Source organism: Pan troglodytes, chromosome 20 (assembly GCF_028858775.2).
Source record: "Pan troglodytes isolate AG18354 chromosome 20, NHGRI_mPanTro3-v2.0_pri, whole genome shotgun sequence".
Taxonomy (NCBI): Eukaryota; Metazoa; Chordata; class Mammalia; order Primates; family Hominidae; genus Pan; species Pan troglodytes.
This window is the reverse complement of record NC_072418.2, coordinates 50,646,002-50,660,268: the sequence shown is the minus strand read 5'-3', so window position 1 is coordinate 50,660,268 and position 14,267 is coordinate 50,646,002. Positions and strand designations below refer to the sequence as shown.

General features: G+C 54.6%; 1 protein-coding gene across 1 annotated transcript in view; it reads right to left on the bottom strand.

The window, feature by feature from the left end:
- The window catches only part of EHD2 (EH domain containing 2), a 29,687-nt gene extending 16,556 nt beyond the window's left edge, over positions 1 to 13,131 (bottom strand). Inside the window, 4 exon segments of the mRNA NM_001246633.1 lie at positions 299 to 711; positions 7,991 to 8,088; positions 9,564 to 10,022; positions 13,015 to 13,131. Of these exon segments, the coding sequence (NP_001233562.1) occupies positions 299 to 711; positions 7,991 to 8,088; positions 9,564 to 9,967 (915 nt within the window). The 5' untranslated portion in view covers positions 9,968 to 10,022; positions 13,015 to 13,131.
- Between the last annotated feature and the right edge of the window lie 1,136 nt (positions 13,132 to 14,267).

Here is a 14,267-nt window from a genome sequence, read left to right as displayed (position 1 = left end):
AGAAAAAGAGGAAGAAGAAGAGGAGGAGGAGAAGGAGGAGGAGGAGGAAGAGGAAGAAGAAATAGAAATACCAGGACAGAGAAGCCAGGGTGACACGGAGTTGACACAGAAATCCAAAGGCAGAGGAATGAGTCTCTCCATACAGTTCTTCCTCCCGGCTTCACTCTGTGCCAGAATGACCCAACTTCAAGAGAACTAACTAACCTGGGCCCTGATAAGTCAGGGACTCACAGCACTGGTAGAGAGGACCGAGGAAACCTCCTCCAAGAATGCGCGCCCAGCCCTCAGGACTACTCACTCGCACCAGCCGGGCCCTCTTCACCAGGTCGTTGAGCTTGCGCAAGGCTGCGTGCCGGGGCAGGCCCTGGATGTCGCGGAAGAGGTCCTGCTCCTCCAGCTCGAAGAGGCGCCGGTTGTCGGGCACGAGGAGGGGCTGGGACCAGAAGGAGCCGATGTAGACGCGCAGCACCTCGGGCGTGCCCACCACCTTGCCCAGCGCCCACATGAGCGCGCCGTAGACGCGCATCAGCTGCTGCGTCTCCACCATGTCGGCCTTGTTGAGCACCAAGCGGATCTTGTCCTCATGGCCCCGCAACGCGCCGATGGCCTCCGAGAACTCGTCCGAGATCTCCAGCTTGTGCGCATCAAAGAGCAGGATGATGAGGTCCACGCGCTCCGCGAACCAGCGCAGCACGGCCGGGAAGTCGTAGCCTGGAGTGGGAGTGGAGAGACAGGGGCGCAAGGGGCAGAAGTCAGACCCCCACCCTCCAGCCATTCTCAGTAGCATCCATTCTCTTGCATATTGGACTGTAAAGATGTTCACGTTGTTGGCTGCCCAAATCCTGTCTGGGCAAAATAGCCAAGGCCCTCAGTGGGCACTACTGCTCTGGCTCTCCAGTGCCCAGAATTACCCCCCTCGCTCTGGCCCCAGCCCCTCAAGCCATCTGGCTACAGGGGGCAATCATCCCCCTTTTCCTTTGCTCGAGCACAATGGCGGGATCACGCCTCCCTGCAACCTCCGCTTCCCGGAGCTCAGGTGATCCTCCCACCTCAGCCTCCCTAGTAGCTGGGACTGCAGGCGCGTGTCACCACACCTGGCTAATTTTTTTTTTTTTTTGAGTAGAGATGGGATCTCACTATGTTACCCGGGCTGCCGGGCTAGTCTCAAACTCCTGAGCTCAACTGATCCTCCTGCCTCAGCCTCCAAAATGTTGGGATTACAGGCGTGGGCCACCGCGCCCAGCCTCACGGCCTCCATTTTTTCATTCGCTCATTCATTAGGCAGTTATTACAGGTGTGCGTCGGTATATACATGTAGGTTGTTAAAAATACTGACATGTTTGCTAAGAGATCCCCCTGTGCTTCTATGGAACCCCCAAGCCCGCCACATGCCTCTATCAACCCAGCTCCTCCCCAGGACTTGTTGTATCTCCCCACGATCCAGCAACTAGAGTTCATGCTGGATAGCTGTGCTCTTGCCATAGCAGATGATAATTTTTTTTTTTTTTTTGAGACAGAGTCTCACTCTGTCGCCCAGGCTGGAGTGCAGTGGCATGAATGTGGCTCACTGCAACCTCCACCTCCACCTCCCAGGTTCAAGCAATTCTCCTGCCTCAGCCTCCCGAGTAGCTGGGATTACAGGCATGCACCACCACCCTGGCTAATTTCTGTATTTTTAGTAGAGACGGGGTTTCACCATGTTGGCCAGGCTGAGATGTTAAATATTTTGCATTTATTTAGCAATACTTACTGAGAGTCTCATGTGTGCCAAGCCCTGTCCTGGGAGCCTGGGATACCACAGAGAACACACAGACAAGATTCTTGCTCTTATGAAGCACCCATGCCAGCCATGGGTTCCCATGCTCATTCATTCATTCCTTTCACCATTCATTTCCTCATTCACTCCTTCATCCACCCATTCTCACCTTTGCTTCTTCACTCATTTATTCACCAACAAGCAATGCTGAGGAGAGCAGACAGGAGCGATTGAGACCCCCTGACTTAGCTGTCTGGAAGACCTGGAGTTGAGTCTCCTCCTCTGCCCCCATTCGCTGTGTGACCTTAGGCAAGTAGCTTAACCTCTCTGAACTTGTGTTTTCTTTTCTGTAAAATGCAAATCATAGGACTGTTGTGAAGCCAGGTGTGATGGCTCAAACCTGTAATCTCAGCACTTTGGGAGGCTGAAGTGGGCAGATCACTTGAGGCCAGGAGTTCGAGACCAGCCTAGCCCTAAAAATACAAAAAAATTAGCCTGGTGTTGGTGGCTCATGCCTATGGTTCCACATATTCAGGAGGCTGAGGCACGAGAATCGCTTGAGCCTGGGAGGCAGAGGTTGCAGTGAGCTGAGATAGCATCACTGCACTCCAGTCTGGGCGACAGAGTGAGACTCTGTCTCAAAAAAAAAGACTGTTGTGAAGATTAAAAGAATATAAATGAGCTAATATATATAAAGAGCTTAAAATAATGCCTGGCATTGAGCTGTACATTTAAAAATGATGGAGGTGGCCAGAGTGGCTCACACCTGTAATCCCAGCACTTTGGGAGGTAGAGGCAGGAGGATCGCTTGAGCCTGGGAGTTTGAGACCAGCCTGGGCAAGATGACAAGACCCTGTCTCTACAGAAAAAAATAAAATAAAAAATTATCCACACATGCTGGCATGCATCTGTAGTCTCAGCTACTCAGGAGGAGGAAGCAAGAGGATCACTTGAGCCCAGCAGTTGGAGGCTGCAGTGAGCCATGATTGCATCATTGCACTCCAGCCTGCAGACAGAGCAAGACCTTGTCTCTTTAAAAAAAAAAAGGTTGAGTTTTTTTTTTTTTTTTTTTTTTTTTTTGAGACGGAGTCTAGCTCTGTCACCACGCTGGAGTGCAGTGGCACAATCTCAGGTCACTGCAACCTCTGCCTCTCGAGTTCAAGCAATTCTCCTGCCTCAGCCTCCCGAGTAGCTGGGATTACAGGTGCCACCACACCCAGCTAATTTCTGTATTTTTAGTAGAGATGGGTTTTCACCATGTTGGCCAGGATGGTCTCCATCTCTTGACCTCATTATCCACCCACCTCAGCCTCCCAAAGTACTGAGATTACAGGCATGAGCCACCGAGCCCGGCCATAATGGTTGAGTTTTTATGGCGTGTACGTTAATCCTCAATGAAACTGTTTTTTTAAAAACAGTGCTGGATGTACGGTAAGCACTCAGCAAGTCATGGTGATGTCACCCACTGGGAAGCACCCTCTGTGGTCCCTGCTGTGTGTGTGGAGGCTGAGGCAGTTTCAGCTTTGTCCTTACATCTCTCAGCCCACTGGGGACACAGACCTGGCCCCTGAGTGGTCAGCCCAGGGTGGGCAGGGGGATCCAGGGAGCTGTGGGAGCCCAGGGCCAGTGCCTGACCCAACCCCCAGCCTGGGGGTCAGGGAGGACTTCCAGGAGGAGGGAAGGCAGAGTGGGAACCCAGAGGACGAAGAGTTAACTGGCAGAACAAGGAGCTAGCCCTGATTTACTGACTTCATGCCCTCCAGCTAGAGCTCACTCAGTGACTCTTCACAACAACCCCAGGAGGTGGGCACTGTTCTGACCCCATTTTCCAGATGAGGAAACTGAGGCACAGAGAAGTTAGGGGACTAGCTAGGCGTGGTGGCTCACGCCTGCAATCCCAGCACTTTGGGAGGCTGAGGCGGGTGGATCACCTGAGGTCAGGAGTTCGAGACCAGCCTGACCAACATAGTGAAACCCCGTCTCCACTAAAAATACAAAAAAATTAGCTGGGTGTGGTGGTGGGCACCTGTAATCCCAGCTATTCGGGAGGCTGAGGCAGGAGAATCACTTGAACCCAGGAGGCAGAGGTTGCAGTGAGCCATGGTCCTGCCACTGCACTCCAGCCTGGGCAACAAGAGCGAAACTCCGTCTCAAAAAAAAAAAAAAAAAGAGAGAGAGAAGTTAGGGGACTTACTCAAGACACACAGGTAAGAGGCGACAGAAGAGGAGTCCCATGGGCCCCTATGCTCCTCCGGGGAGCTGGTGCTTGCGTCCATCCTGCCTGGGAGGAAGCAGCCTCCTTGCGGGCAACGCAGGGACCGGGATGGGGTTGGGGGGCGTTGTTTTGGGGGAGGAAGGGCCAAGTCACTGGAGGGACAGCAACTGGAGCCCCCCTCCCTCCCGGTGTCTCCACAAACACACATACTGGCCCAGATTCGGAAAGTGTGTCTCATGGGGCGGGGAGGGAAGGAGGGAGAGAGGTTGAGTCAGTGTGGGATGGGAGACGTGGCAAAAAGGAACCTTGGGCCCACAACGGCACTCACCCAGCAAAAACAGGCATTGTTGGCACTTCCATAGCGCCTACTGTGTGCACACACTGGTGTGCACCTTCTAAGTGCTTTGTATGTTTTAACTAATTTAACCTTTAGGACAACTATGAGGCCGCTAGTATTATTATTCCCACTGTGTGTGTGTGTGTGTGTGTGTGTGTGTGTTTTGTTTTTCTGTTTGTTTATTTTTGAGACGAAGTCTCACTCTATCGCCCAGGCTGGAGTGCAGTGTCATGAGCTCGGCTTACTGCAACCTCCACCTCCTGGGTTCAAGCAATTCTTCTGCCTCAGCCTCCCGAGTAGGTGGGATTACAGGCAAGCACCACCACACCCAGCTAATTTTTGTATTTTTAGTATAGACAGGGTTTCACCATGTTGCCCAGGCTGGTCTCGAACTCCTGACCTCAGGTAATCTGCCCACCTTGGCCTCTCAAACTGCTGGGATTACAGGCGTGAACCACTGCGCCCAGCCCATTATTCCCATTTTGCAGGTAAGAAAACTGAGGCAAAGAGAGGTTAAGTGGCTTGCCTAAGGTCCCACAGTTTAAAAGCAGCAGAAAATAGGCTGGGCGGTGGCTCATGCCTGTAATCCCAACACTTTGAGAGGCCGAGGTGGGTGGATCACGAGGTCAGGGGTTCAAGACCTGCCTGGCTAAGACGGTGAAACCCCGTCTCTACTAAAAATACAAAAAAATTAGCCGGGCATGGTGGCAGGCGCCTGTAATCCCAGCTACTCCGGAGGCTGAGGCAGAGAATTGCTTGAACCCAGGAGGCGGAGGTTGCAGCGAGCCGAGGTCGCACCACTGCACTCCAGCCTGGAAGACAGAGTAAGACTCCATCTCAAAAAAAAAAAAGTAGCATAACATAAATAAATAAAAGTAGCAGAGCCCAGATTTGAGGGCTTTACTATGCTACAATCACACATACGTGTGTTCACACATCTTACATGCAGAGGCAGCCACACACATGAGCTCGCATACACACACACACACACACACACCCAGTAGCACATCCAGACACAAACATAGCCAATTACTACAAGATGCAGGCTCCCGGACATACCCGTGTTCACAATCTGGGACCTGCACAGATGTTTGTGGTCACACAATCACAAAGATAATGTGAGATGCACACACGGCATAGACACAGAGACCTGCACGAACACACAGGTACAGAGGCACACATGCACACCCACACAGACACAGTCGCACACACATAACCTCCCATGCCCTCCCAAACCCAAAGGCACACACACAGACGTAATCACACACAGTTACACAAAAGATGCACTCCTGCACACACACACATTCTCACATACACAACACCACACAGAAGCACACAACTGTATCCGGAGATACAATCACAGGTAATCACACACAGCCCCACAAAATCCCCGCAGCCCTGACCGCCCCATGCAGCCACACAAAGTCACACACAGCCCACAGCCCAGATACACATATATGCCTAGACCATCTCACACACAGGCACACAATGTCAGACTCACACCTACAATGATACACACTAAATCCACATAGACACATAGACAAAAGTTGCCCTTTATGTCTGTCTCTCTCACACACACACTTCACAATATAACAGTATATAAGGACAGAATCAGTTGTACACTATCCCACAAAGTCTCTCATAGCCCTACACAGCCCTTCAGAGTCACACAAAGTCATCCAGCAGGCCAGGCATGGTGGCTCACACCTGTAATCCCAGCATTTTGGGAGGCCAAGGCAGGAGGATCACCTGAGGTCAGGAGTTCGAGACCAGCCTGGCCAACATGGTGAAATCCCGTCTCTACTAAAAAAAAAAATACAAAAATTAGCCAGGTGCGGCGGGTGCCTGTAGTCCTGGCTACTCAGGAGGCTGAGGCAGCAGAGCCACTTGAACTCGGGAGGCAAAGGTTGCAGTGAGCCGAGATCGCGCCACTCCACTCCAGCCTGGGGGACAGAGTGAGACTCTGTCTCAAAAACAAACAAAACAAAGTCTTCCAGCCACAATTATAGGCACATGCGCGCACACACACACACACAGAGGCATGTACACAATTCAAAGTCATACAACCTCAGAGCCATGGCCACAATGAGGCACGTCCACTGCTATACACAAATGCGTGGAACCACCACACCCAGGAGTACACTCATAATGACACACTTTCCTAAGATATACACAAAGTCACACACACACACACATATACACACCAACAGCTGGACACTCTCTCCTCCTCTTCCTCTATCCTCAAGGCCAGGGAGGGAGACCCCGTTCCCCACTCCCCCACCACCCATGGCCTTTGAACCCCCCTGCCGGCACCCCTGCCCTGGCTGAGAGAGCCGCTCCCTCCCGCTGTCCCAGGCCCAGGCCCTGGGGTGGGAGCCCCAGGAATTCCTCCCCCTCAGCTGGCAGCGTGTCCTCCCAATCGTTTCTGCAGCTGCCTCCTGCCTTTCTCCCGTGGGGCCTCTGGACGGCAGCCAGGGACATGGTCACCCCCAGCGTCCCCACCCCACCCCAGGCCCAGCCTTCTCGCCAGGGCCTCCCATCCTCTCTGCCCCACATAGCAGCCTCCTTTGCCCCAGTTCTGGGCCTCCAAGGCCATGGGGGGTGGGGGACACAGATCTGTGGGGCTGGGGGACCACAGATGCTGAGCTGGGCTGGGCAGGGGTGGTGGGGGCTGAGCACGCCTGGAGGCCCCGGCTGGAATCCACCCCCCGCCACTCTCCTTGCACAGCTGTTTATAAATTCCAGGCCTGGCCTTGGCCCCCACCCAGATTCCTTTCCCATCCCCTTCTCGGCCCCATCTGTGGCCCAGACGCAGAGCCAGGAGCTCGCAGGGCCCAGCCTCCCCTGCCCGGGCTCTGCCTCCCCTGCCCAGGCTCTGCCTCATCTCCAGGCCTTGTGTCTCCCTGCATCGCTGTCTCACTGCCTCGGAATCCCTGTCCCTCTTCATCTCTCCCTTCCCATCCTTCCTGCCTGCCCAGACGTGCGGCTCCTGCCCGCTCCCACCACGTGGTCACCCACACACCTCCCCCACCCATCAATGCGAGCCAGCATGGAGCAGTCACAGCTTCCACTAGCTCCCTGCGGCTGCCCCGCCAGCCAGGGCCAGAGGACACAGGCCCAGGTCCCAGCGGAGACACCGCCCCTCCTCCTCTAGACCCAGGAATCCAGACCCCAGGCCCTCCTACCTCAGACCCAGGAGTCCAGGCCCAGCCCCTCCTCCCTCAGACCCAGGAGTCCAGGCCCCCAGCCCCTCCTCCCTCAGACCCAGGAGTCCAGGCCCCCAGCCCCTCTCCCTCAGACCCAGGAGTCCAGGCCCCAGCTCCTCCTCCCTCAGACCCAGGAGTCCAGACCCCAGTCCCTCCTCCCTCAGACCCAGGAGTCCAGGCCCCCAGCCCCTCCTCCCTCAGACCCAGGAGTCCAGACCCCAGCCCCTCCTCCCTCAGACCCAGGAGTCCAGACCCCAGCCCCTCCTCCCTCAGACCCAGGAGTCCAGGCCCAGCCCCTCCTCCCTCAGACCCAGGAGTCCAGGCCCCCAGCCCCTCCTCCCTCAGACCCAGGAGTCTGGGCCCAGTCCCTCTCCCTCAGACCCAGGAGTCCAAGCCCCCAGCCCCTCCTCCCTCAGACCCAGGAGTCCAGGCCCCAGCCCCTCCTCCCTCAGACCCCAGGGTCTGGCCCCACTCACCGCGGCTCACTCTCTGCTTGGCACCCGACAGGATACCCGGGGTGTCGATGATGCTGATGCTCTCCAGGACCTGATTAGGGAGCTGGGCACACATGAACCTGGGGGCAGAGGGAGGGTCAGGGGTCAACAGGGAAGGACAGAAGGAGGGAAAACATGAAGAAAACATGAAGAGGGACTCGGGACCGCATGGCAAAGCATCCTTTATGGGCGAAGAAAGACACCGGACAGAAAAAGGGCGACCAGGACCATCTCAGAGCTATAACCAGCCACAGCTCATGTTCAGTGAGCACTTAATTTGTGCCAGGTACTGTTCTTCTTTTTTTTTTTTTTGAGACAGAGTTTTGCTGTTGTCACCCAGGCTGGAGTGCAATGGCACTATCTCAGCTCACTGCAACCTCCGCCTCCCGAGTTCAAGTGATTCTCCTGCCTAAGCCTCCCGAGTAGCTGGGATTACAGGTGGGCACCACCACACCCAGCTAATTTTTGTATTTTTAGTAGAGACGGGGTTTCACCATGTTGGCCAGGCTGGTCTCAAACTTCTGGCCTCAAGTGATCTGCCCGCCTCAGCCTCCCAAAGTGCTGGGATTACAGGCGTGAGACACTGCGCCCGGCCACCAGGTGCTATTCCAAGTCCTCACAGCAACCATGGCATAGAGACCATGGTGATCCTGATCCCTTTTTTTTTTTTTTTTTTAGACAGAGTCTCGCTCTGTTGCCCAGGCTGGAATGCAGTGGCACGGTCTCGGCTTACTGCAACCTCCGCCTCCCAGGTTTAAGCAATTCTTCTGCCTCAGCCTCCCTAGTAGCTGGGATTACAGGCGCGAACCACCACACCCAGCTATTTTTTTGTGTTTTTGGTAGAGACGGGGTTTCACCATGTTGGCCAGGCTGGTCTCCAACACCTGGCCTCAAGTGATCCATCTGCCTTGGCCTCCCAAAGCGCTGGGATTACAGGCGTGAGCCACCGGGCCTGGCCCAAGGTGATTGATCCACATTTTTGCAGATGTGGCTACAAGAAGGGCAGAGAGGTCAAGTCATTTGCCTGAGGCCACCCAGCTGGCCGGGATTTGAACCAGGCATACTGACTTCACTAGCCTAGGTGCTCCCCTGGATAAGAGAGCAGAGACAGGCATGGGAAGAACTGGTTAGAGAGAAGGGAATTGGGGCTGAGAAGGAGGGAAACACAGTCAGGGAGGGGACAGAGAAGGGGGACAGCAAGATGCACCCCTGGGACAGAAAGACGTGCCCCCAGGGCCGGGCACAGTGGCTCACTCGTGTAATCCCAACACTTTGGGAGGCTGAGGCAGGTGGATCACTTGAGGTCAGGAGTTCAAGACCAGCCAGGCCAACATGGTGAAACCCCATCTGTACCTAATAATACAAAAACTCGCTTGGCGTGGTGGTGGGTGTCTGTAATCCCAGCTACTCAGGTGGCTGAGGCAGAAGAATTGCTTGAACCCAGGAGGTGGAGGTTGCCATGAGCCGAGATCGCACCACTGCACTCCAGCCTGGGCGAAAAGAGCGGAAACTCTGTCTTAACAAAAAGAAAAAGAAAGATGCGCCCTGGGCACACCTGTTGAGGAAGGTGTTTCCGAAAGGGTTGAGTTTGCGGAAGGGCTTGTCCGGGTCCACGACGAGGGCGTTGCCGGGCACGGTGCCCTCAGTGTCCCCGTGCATGACGGCCACAAAGCAGTCGGTGGTGGGCTCAGGCCCCACACGGGAGCCAGGCACCTCCTGCTCCAGCAGGTACTGGATGAAGCTGGTCTTGCCCGTGCTGTACTGGCCAGCCACCAGCACCATGGGCTTGCCGTCGAAGTCTGCGTCCTCCAGGGCCGGCGAGTGGAAGGCCCCAAAGCGGTAGTGCTCCTCCAGCGGCAGCAGCTTCGTGCGGTACAGCTCCTTGAGGGCCGAGGTCACCGTGCGGATGGCCTCGGGCTGCTGGCCCCGTGCCCCGCCCCGCTTCAGCCAGCTGAACATGGTGGCTGCACACCGCTCACGGGGTTCACGGAGAGACGTGCAGATGGAGAGCTGCCTGTGGGAGGGGGAGAGGGCATGAGCATAGGCGGCCCAGCCAAGGAGGAAGAAAGGGGTCTGAGTGTAGACTGTCTGGGTGACAGGATGGGTGGAGGAGGAGGAGGAGCACAGATATTTGTGGTCACAGAGCATGGATGGCAGGTGGCAGGAGGAAGAATGGAATTGGGCCAGGCGCAATGGCTCACACCTGTAATCCTAGTATTTTGGGAGGCTGAGGTAGGAGGATTGCTTGAGGTCAGTAGTTGAAGACCAGCCTGGGTAAAATAGTGAGACCCCCATCTCTACAAAAAAAATAATTAGCTGGGCATGGTGGTGCATGCCTGTAGTCCTAGCACTTTGAGAGGCTGAGGCAGGAGGATTGCTTGAGCTCAGGAGTTCAAGGCTGCAGGCTGCAGTGAGCTATGATCATGCCGCTGCACTCCAGCCTGGGCTACAGAGTAAGACCCCATCTCAAAAAAAAAAAAAAAAAAGGCCAGGCACAGTGGCTCATGCCTGTAATCCCAGCACTTTGGGAGGCTGAGGCAGGTGGACCACCTGAGGTCAGGAGTTTGAGACCAGCCTGACCAATATAGTGCAATCCTGTCTCTACTAAACATACAAAAAATTAGCCAGGCGTGGTGGTGGCCACCTGTAGTCCCAGCTACTTGGGAGGCTGAGACAGGAGAATCACTTGAACCCAGGAGGCAGAGGTTGCAGTGAGCCGAGATCCCGCCACTGCACTTGACCGAGCGACACTCCATTTCAAAAAAAAAAAAAAAAAATAGGGAGATCGTAGCGAGCCAGCTGAAGGAGGAGAAAGATTAATGGTGACATGGTTGAAGAAGGGGGATTGATGGTGGTAGTGGAAGACCAAGAGATGGACAAGGCGAAGGATGCAGAAGCTGCCTGGAAGAAACGGATTCCTTAATCGCTTCATTCATTTATTCCTCCCTTCTCCCTTCCATCATTTGACACCTTTTCACTGAAATCACTCACTCCATGCTTCAGGCACTGTGGACCCAGAAATGAGCCAGAGATCATCCCCTACCCACCCAGAGCCCCCAGTAAGGACCCAGACACATGCCAGACATCCAGAGGAGGGCATGAGAAACAGACCACAGCACCAGTAAGACTCAGGGCAGGGTTGATTTTTGAGCTGCTCCATGAAGAGCAGGCAAGACAAGGGGATTTAGGCAGAGAGGATGGTGCGTGCAAAGGTCTGGGGATGTGAAAGGTCCTGGTGTGCTGGGAGCCATGAAACATCTGGGTAGGTGGCCAGACACAGGGGCACAAAGAGGAGGAGTGAGAAATGGAGCTGAGAAGGTTGCCTGGGTGCACCCAGGTCATGAGGGCTGTTGGGTGTTAACAAGAAAAATAATGCAACATTTATGATCACTGCATGCCAGGTACTGTACTAACTCACTTAACCTTTATAACCCTGTAAAGTAGGTCTATTATCATCCCTGCTTTGCTTTGCTTTTCTTTCTTTTTATTATTATTATTATTTTTTTTTTGGAGATGGAGTCTCACTCTGTAGCCCAAGCTGGAGTGCAGTGATACAATCTCGGCTCACTGCAGCCTTCACCTCTGGGGCTCAAGGGATTCTCCTGCCTCAGCCTCCCAAGTAGTTGGGACTAGAGGCATGCGCCACCACACCCAGTTAATTTTTTTTGTGTTTTTAGTAGAGATGGGTTTCACCATGTTGCCCTGGGTGGTCTCGAACTCCTGAGCTCAGGTGATCCACCCACCTCAGCCTCCCAAATTGTTGGGATTACAGGTGTGTGCCACCATGCCGGCTCATCTCTGCTTTTTTAACAAGGCAAAGGAGGCTCAGGAAGACAGCAATAAATTACCCAAGATCACTTAGCTAGAAAATGCTCAAGCTGGGACTCAAACACAGGCAGCCTGACCTCAGAGGTTGCAATCCTATTATAGGTCTAAAGATCTGAGTTAGGGAGGTTAGCCATGACCAACCCAGGAGCAATGAGCACCTCCAGCACCCAGACTGTGTTCTCTATCTTCCCTTACTAGCCTTTTATTCACCGTAGGATCTGTAGTGATGTCCCCTCTTTCATTCCCGATATCAGCCATAGGTGTGGGTCTTTGCTTTTTTTAAAAAAGAAAAACAAAAACGATTGCTCCCCGTTGATGCTTATGATTTTACTGATCTTTTCAAAGAATCAACTTTTGGTGAGATGGGAGTCTCTAAATACCATTCCCCACTAAAAGAACCTGGGACTCCTTAGAGAAATGGTGGATTCCAGGGCTGGGGCAGGGAAGAACAAGTGAGCCTGGGTCAGACGGTGAGGAAGTGCTCAAAGGCCGATAGGGCATGTTACAGGGACAGAGGACCCAGCTTGCAGGGGCGCCCAGTGGCCAAACATGGGGCAATTTGAGCATCAAAATAACTGCAAATCAAATATGCTAAAATCCATAAAATCATGAGACTTAAAAGGGGTGGCCAGGGAGTAGGGGAGATAAAAGCAAAAGGAGTTCGTAAAGGAGTGGCAAGAATGGAAAAGAGAGGCAGGATCTGGGATGTGGGCAGAGGGAGAGGGCTCTGGGCGGTGTCCCAGGCAGGGAGGGCCCTGAGAGAGAGCTGGGGAGAATGCTATCAGCGGTGGCCGATGGAGCTGGTGAGGCAGGAGAGGGGCTCTTGAGTGGCTGGAGGGACCAAGTTAGCTGATATGGATGAGGGCGTGGAGGGAGACCCTGCAGAGAGGATCTCTTCTAGCCCAGGGGATAGGGAGGGGTGTTGGGGGAGGATGGAGGAGACTGGGGGAGTGGGAGAGGCTGCGAAAGACTGGAGGAAGAGTGGGAGGAGTGGGAAGAGTGGGGGACATGGTTACAGACTGGGGGGACTGGTGAAGACTGGGGGTGACTGGGGGACACCTGGGGAGACCGTTACAGACTGGGGACAGGGTGGCAGGGAGCAGGGGTCAGGCATGAGGAACCAGGGCAGGCTTGGGCGGGGGTCGGGAGGCGACAGCTGCGGTGCTGGGAGCACTCACCGACGGGGCGCGCTGGCGGCTGCAGCGGGCTGGGCAGGCTGGGAGAGGGTGGGGTCCCGCGAGGATCCGAAGCGCCCGCGGAGCGGCCTGTGCTCGCGGTCCCGTCCGGAGCCGTCTGAGCCGGGTGGGGCCAGGAGCGGGGAGGACGGGAGGGAGGACAGGAGGGAGGGGCGGGACGAGGCGCCCCCCTCAAAACCGGGCGCCCGGCCTCTGGCGCCCCCTTGTGGGGAGTGGGGAAGACGCCTTAGCACGGCGGGCGAGAGCTCCAGCGTCCAGCCTGGGGTTCGAATTCCGCCTCCACCTCCAGCGTTGGGCTGCTCCCCAGTCTGTCTCTCTTCTTAACACGGGAATCACAACAGCAGCAGCAATAATAGTAACAATAACAGGTCGGGCGCCCTGGCTCACGCCTGTAACCCTAACACTTTGGAAGGCCAGGGTGGGAAGATTGCTTGAGGCCAGGAGTCCAAGACCAGCCTGGACAATATAGCGAGACCCCATGTCTATTAAAAATAATAATAAATAATAAAATAATTTAGCCAGGCACAGGGGTGCACACCTGTAATCCCAGCAACTTGGAAAGCTGAGGTGGGAGGATAGCTTGAACCCAGGAGGTCAAGGCTGCAGTGAGCTATGATTGTGCCACTGCACTCCAGCCTGGGTGACAGAGCGAGACCTCACCTCTAAAAAAAATAATAGGACGGGGCGCGGTGGCTCATGCCTGTAATCCCAGCACTTTGGGAGGCCGAGGCGGGTGGATCACTTGAGGTCAGGAGTTCAAGACCAGCCTGGCCAACATGGTGCAAACCCATCTCTACTAAAAATACAAAAAAATTAGCTGGGCGTGGTGGTGGGCGCCTGTAGTCCCAGCTACTTGGGAAGCTGAGGCAGGAGAATTGCTTAAACACAGGGGAGGCGGAGCTTGCAGTGATTGTGCCACTGCACTCCAGCCTGGGGACAGAGCAAGACTCCATCTCAAAAATAAATAAATAAACAAAAATTAGCTGGATGCAGGCACGCACCTGTAGTCCTAGCTACTTGGGAGGCTGAGGCTCCCAAGTTCCAGAATCACTGGAACCCAGGAGGCAGAGGTTGCAGTGAGCCAAGATCACGCCACTGCACTCCAGCCTGGGTGACAGAGTGAGAATCCATCGCAAATAAATAAATAAATATAATATTAATATTAAAACTTAAGGGAGTTGATGAAACTTCTCAGCTGACAACCCTCCCTGGCTCTCCTCTCTCTCAGAGTAAAA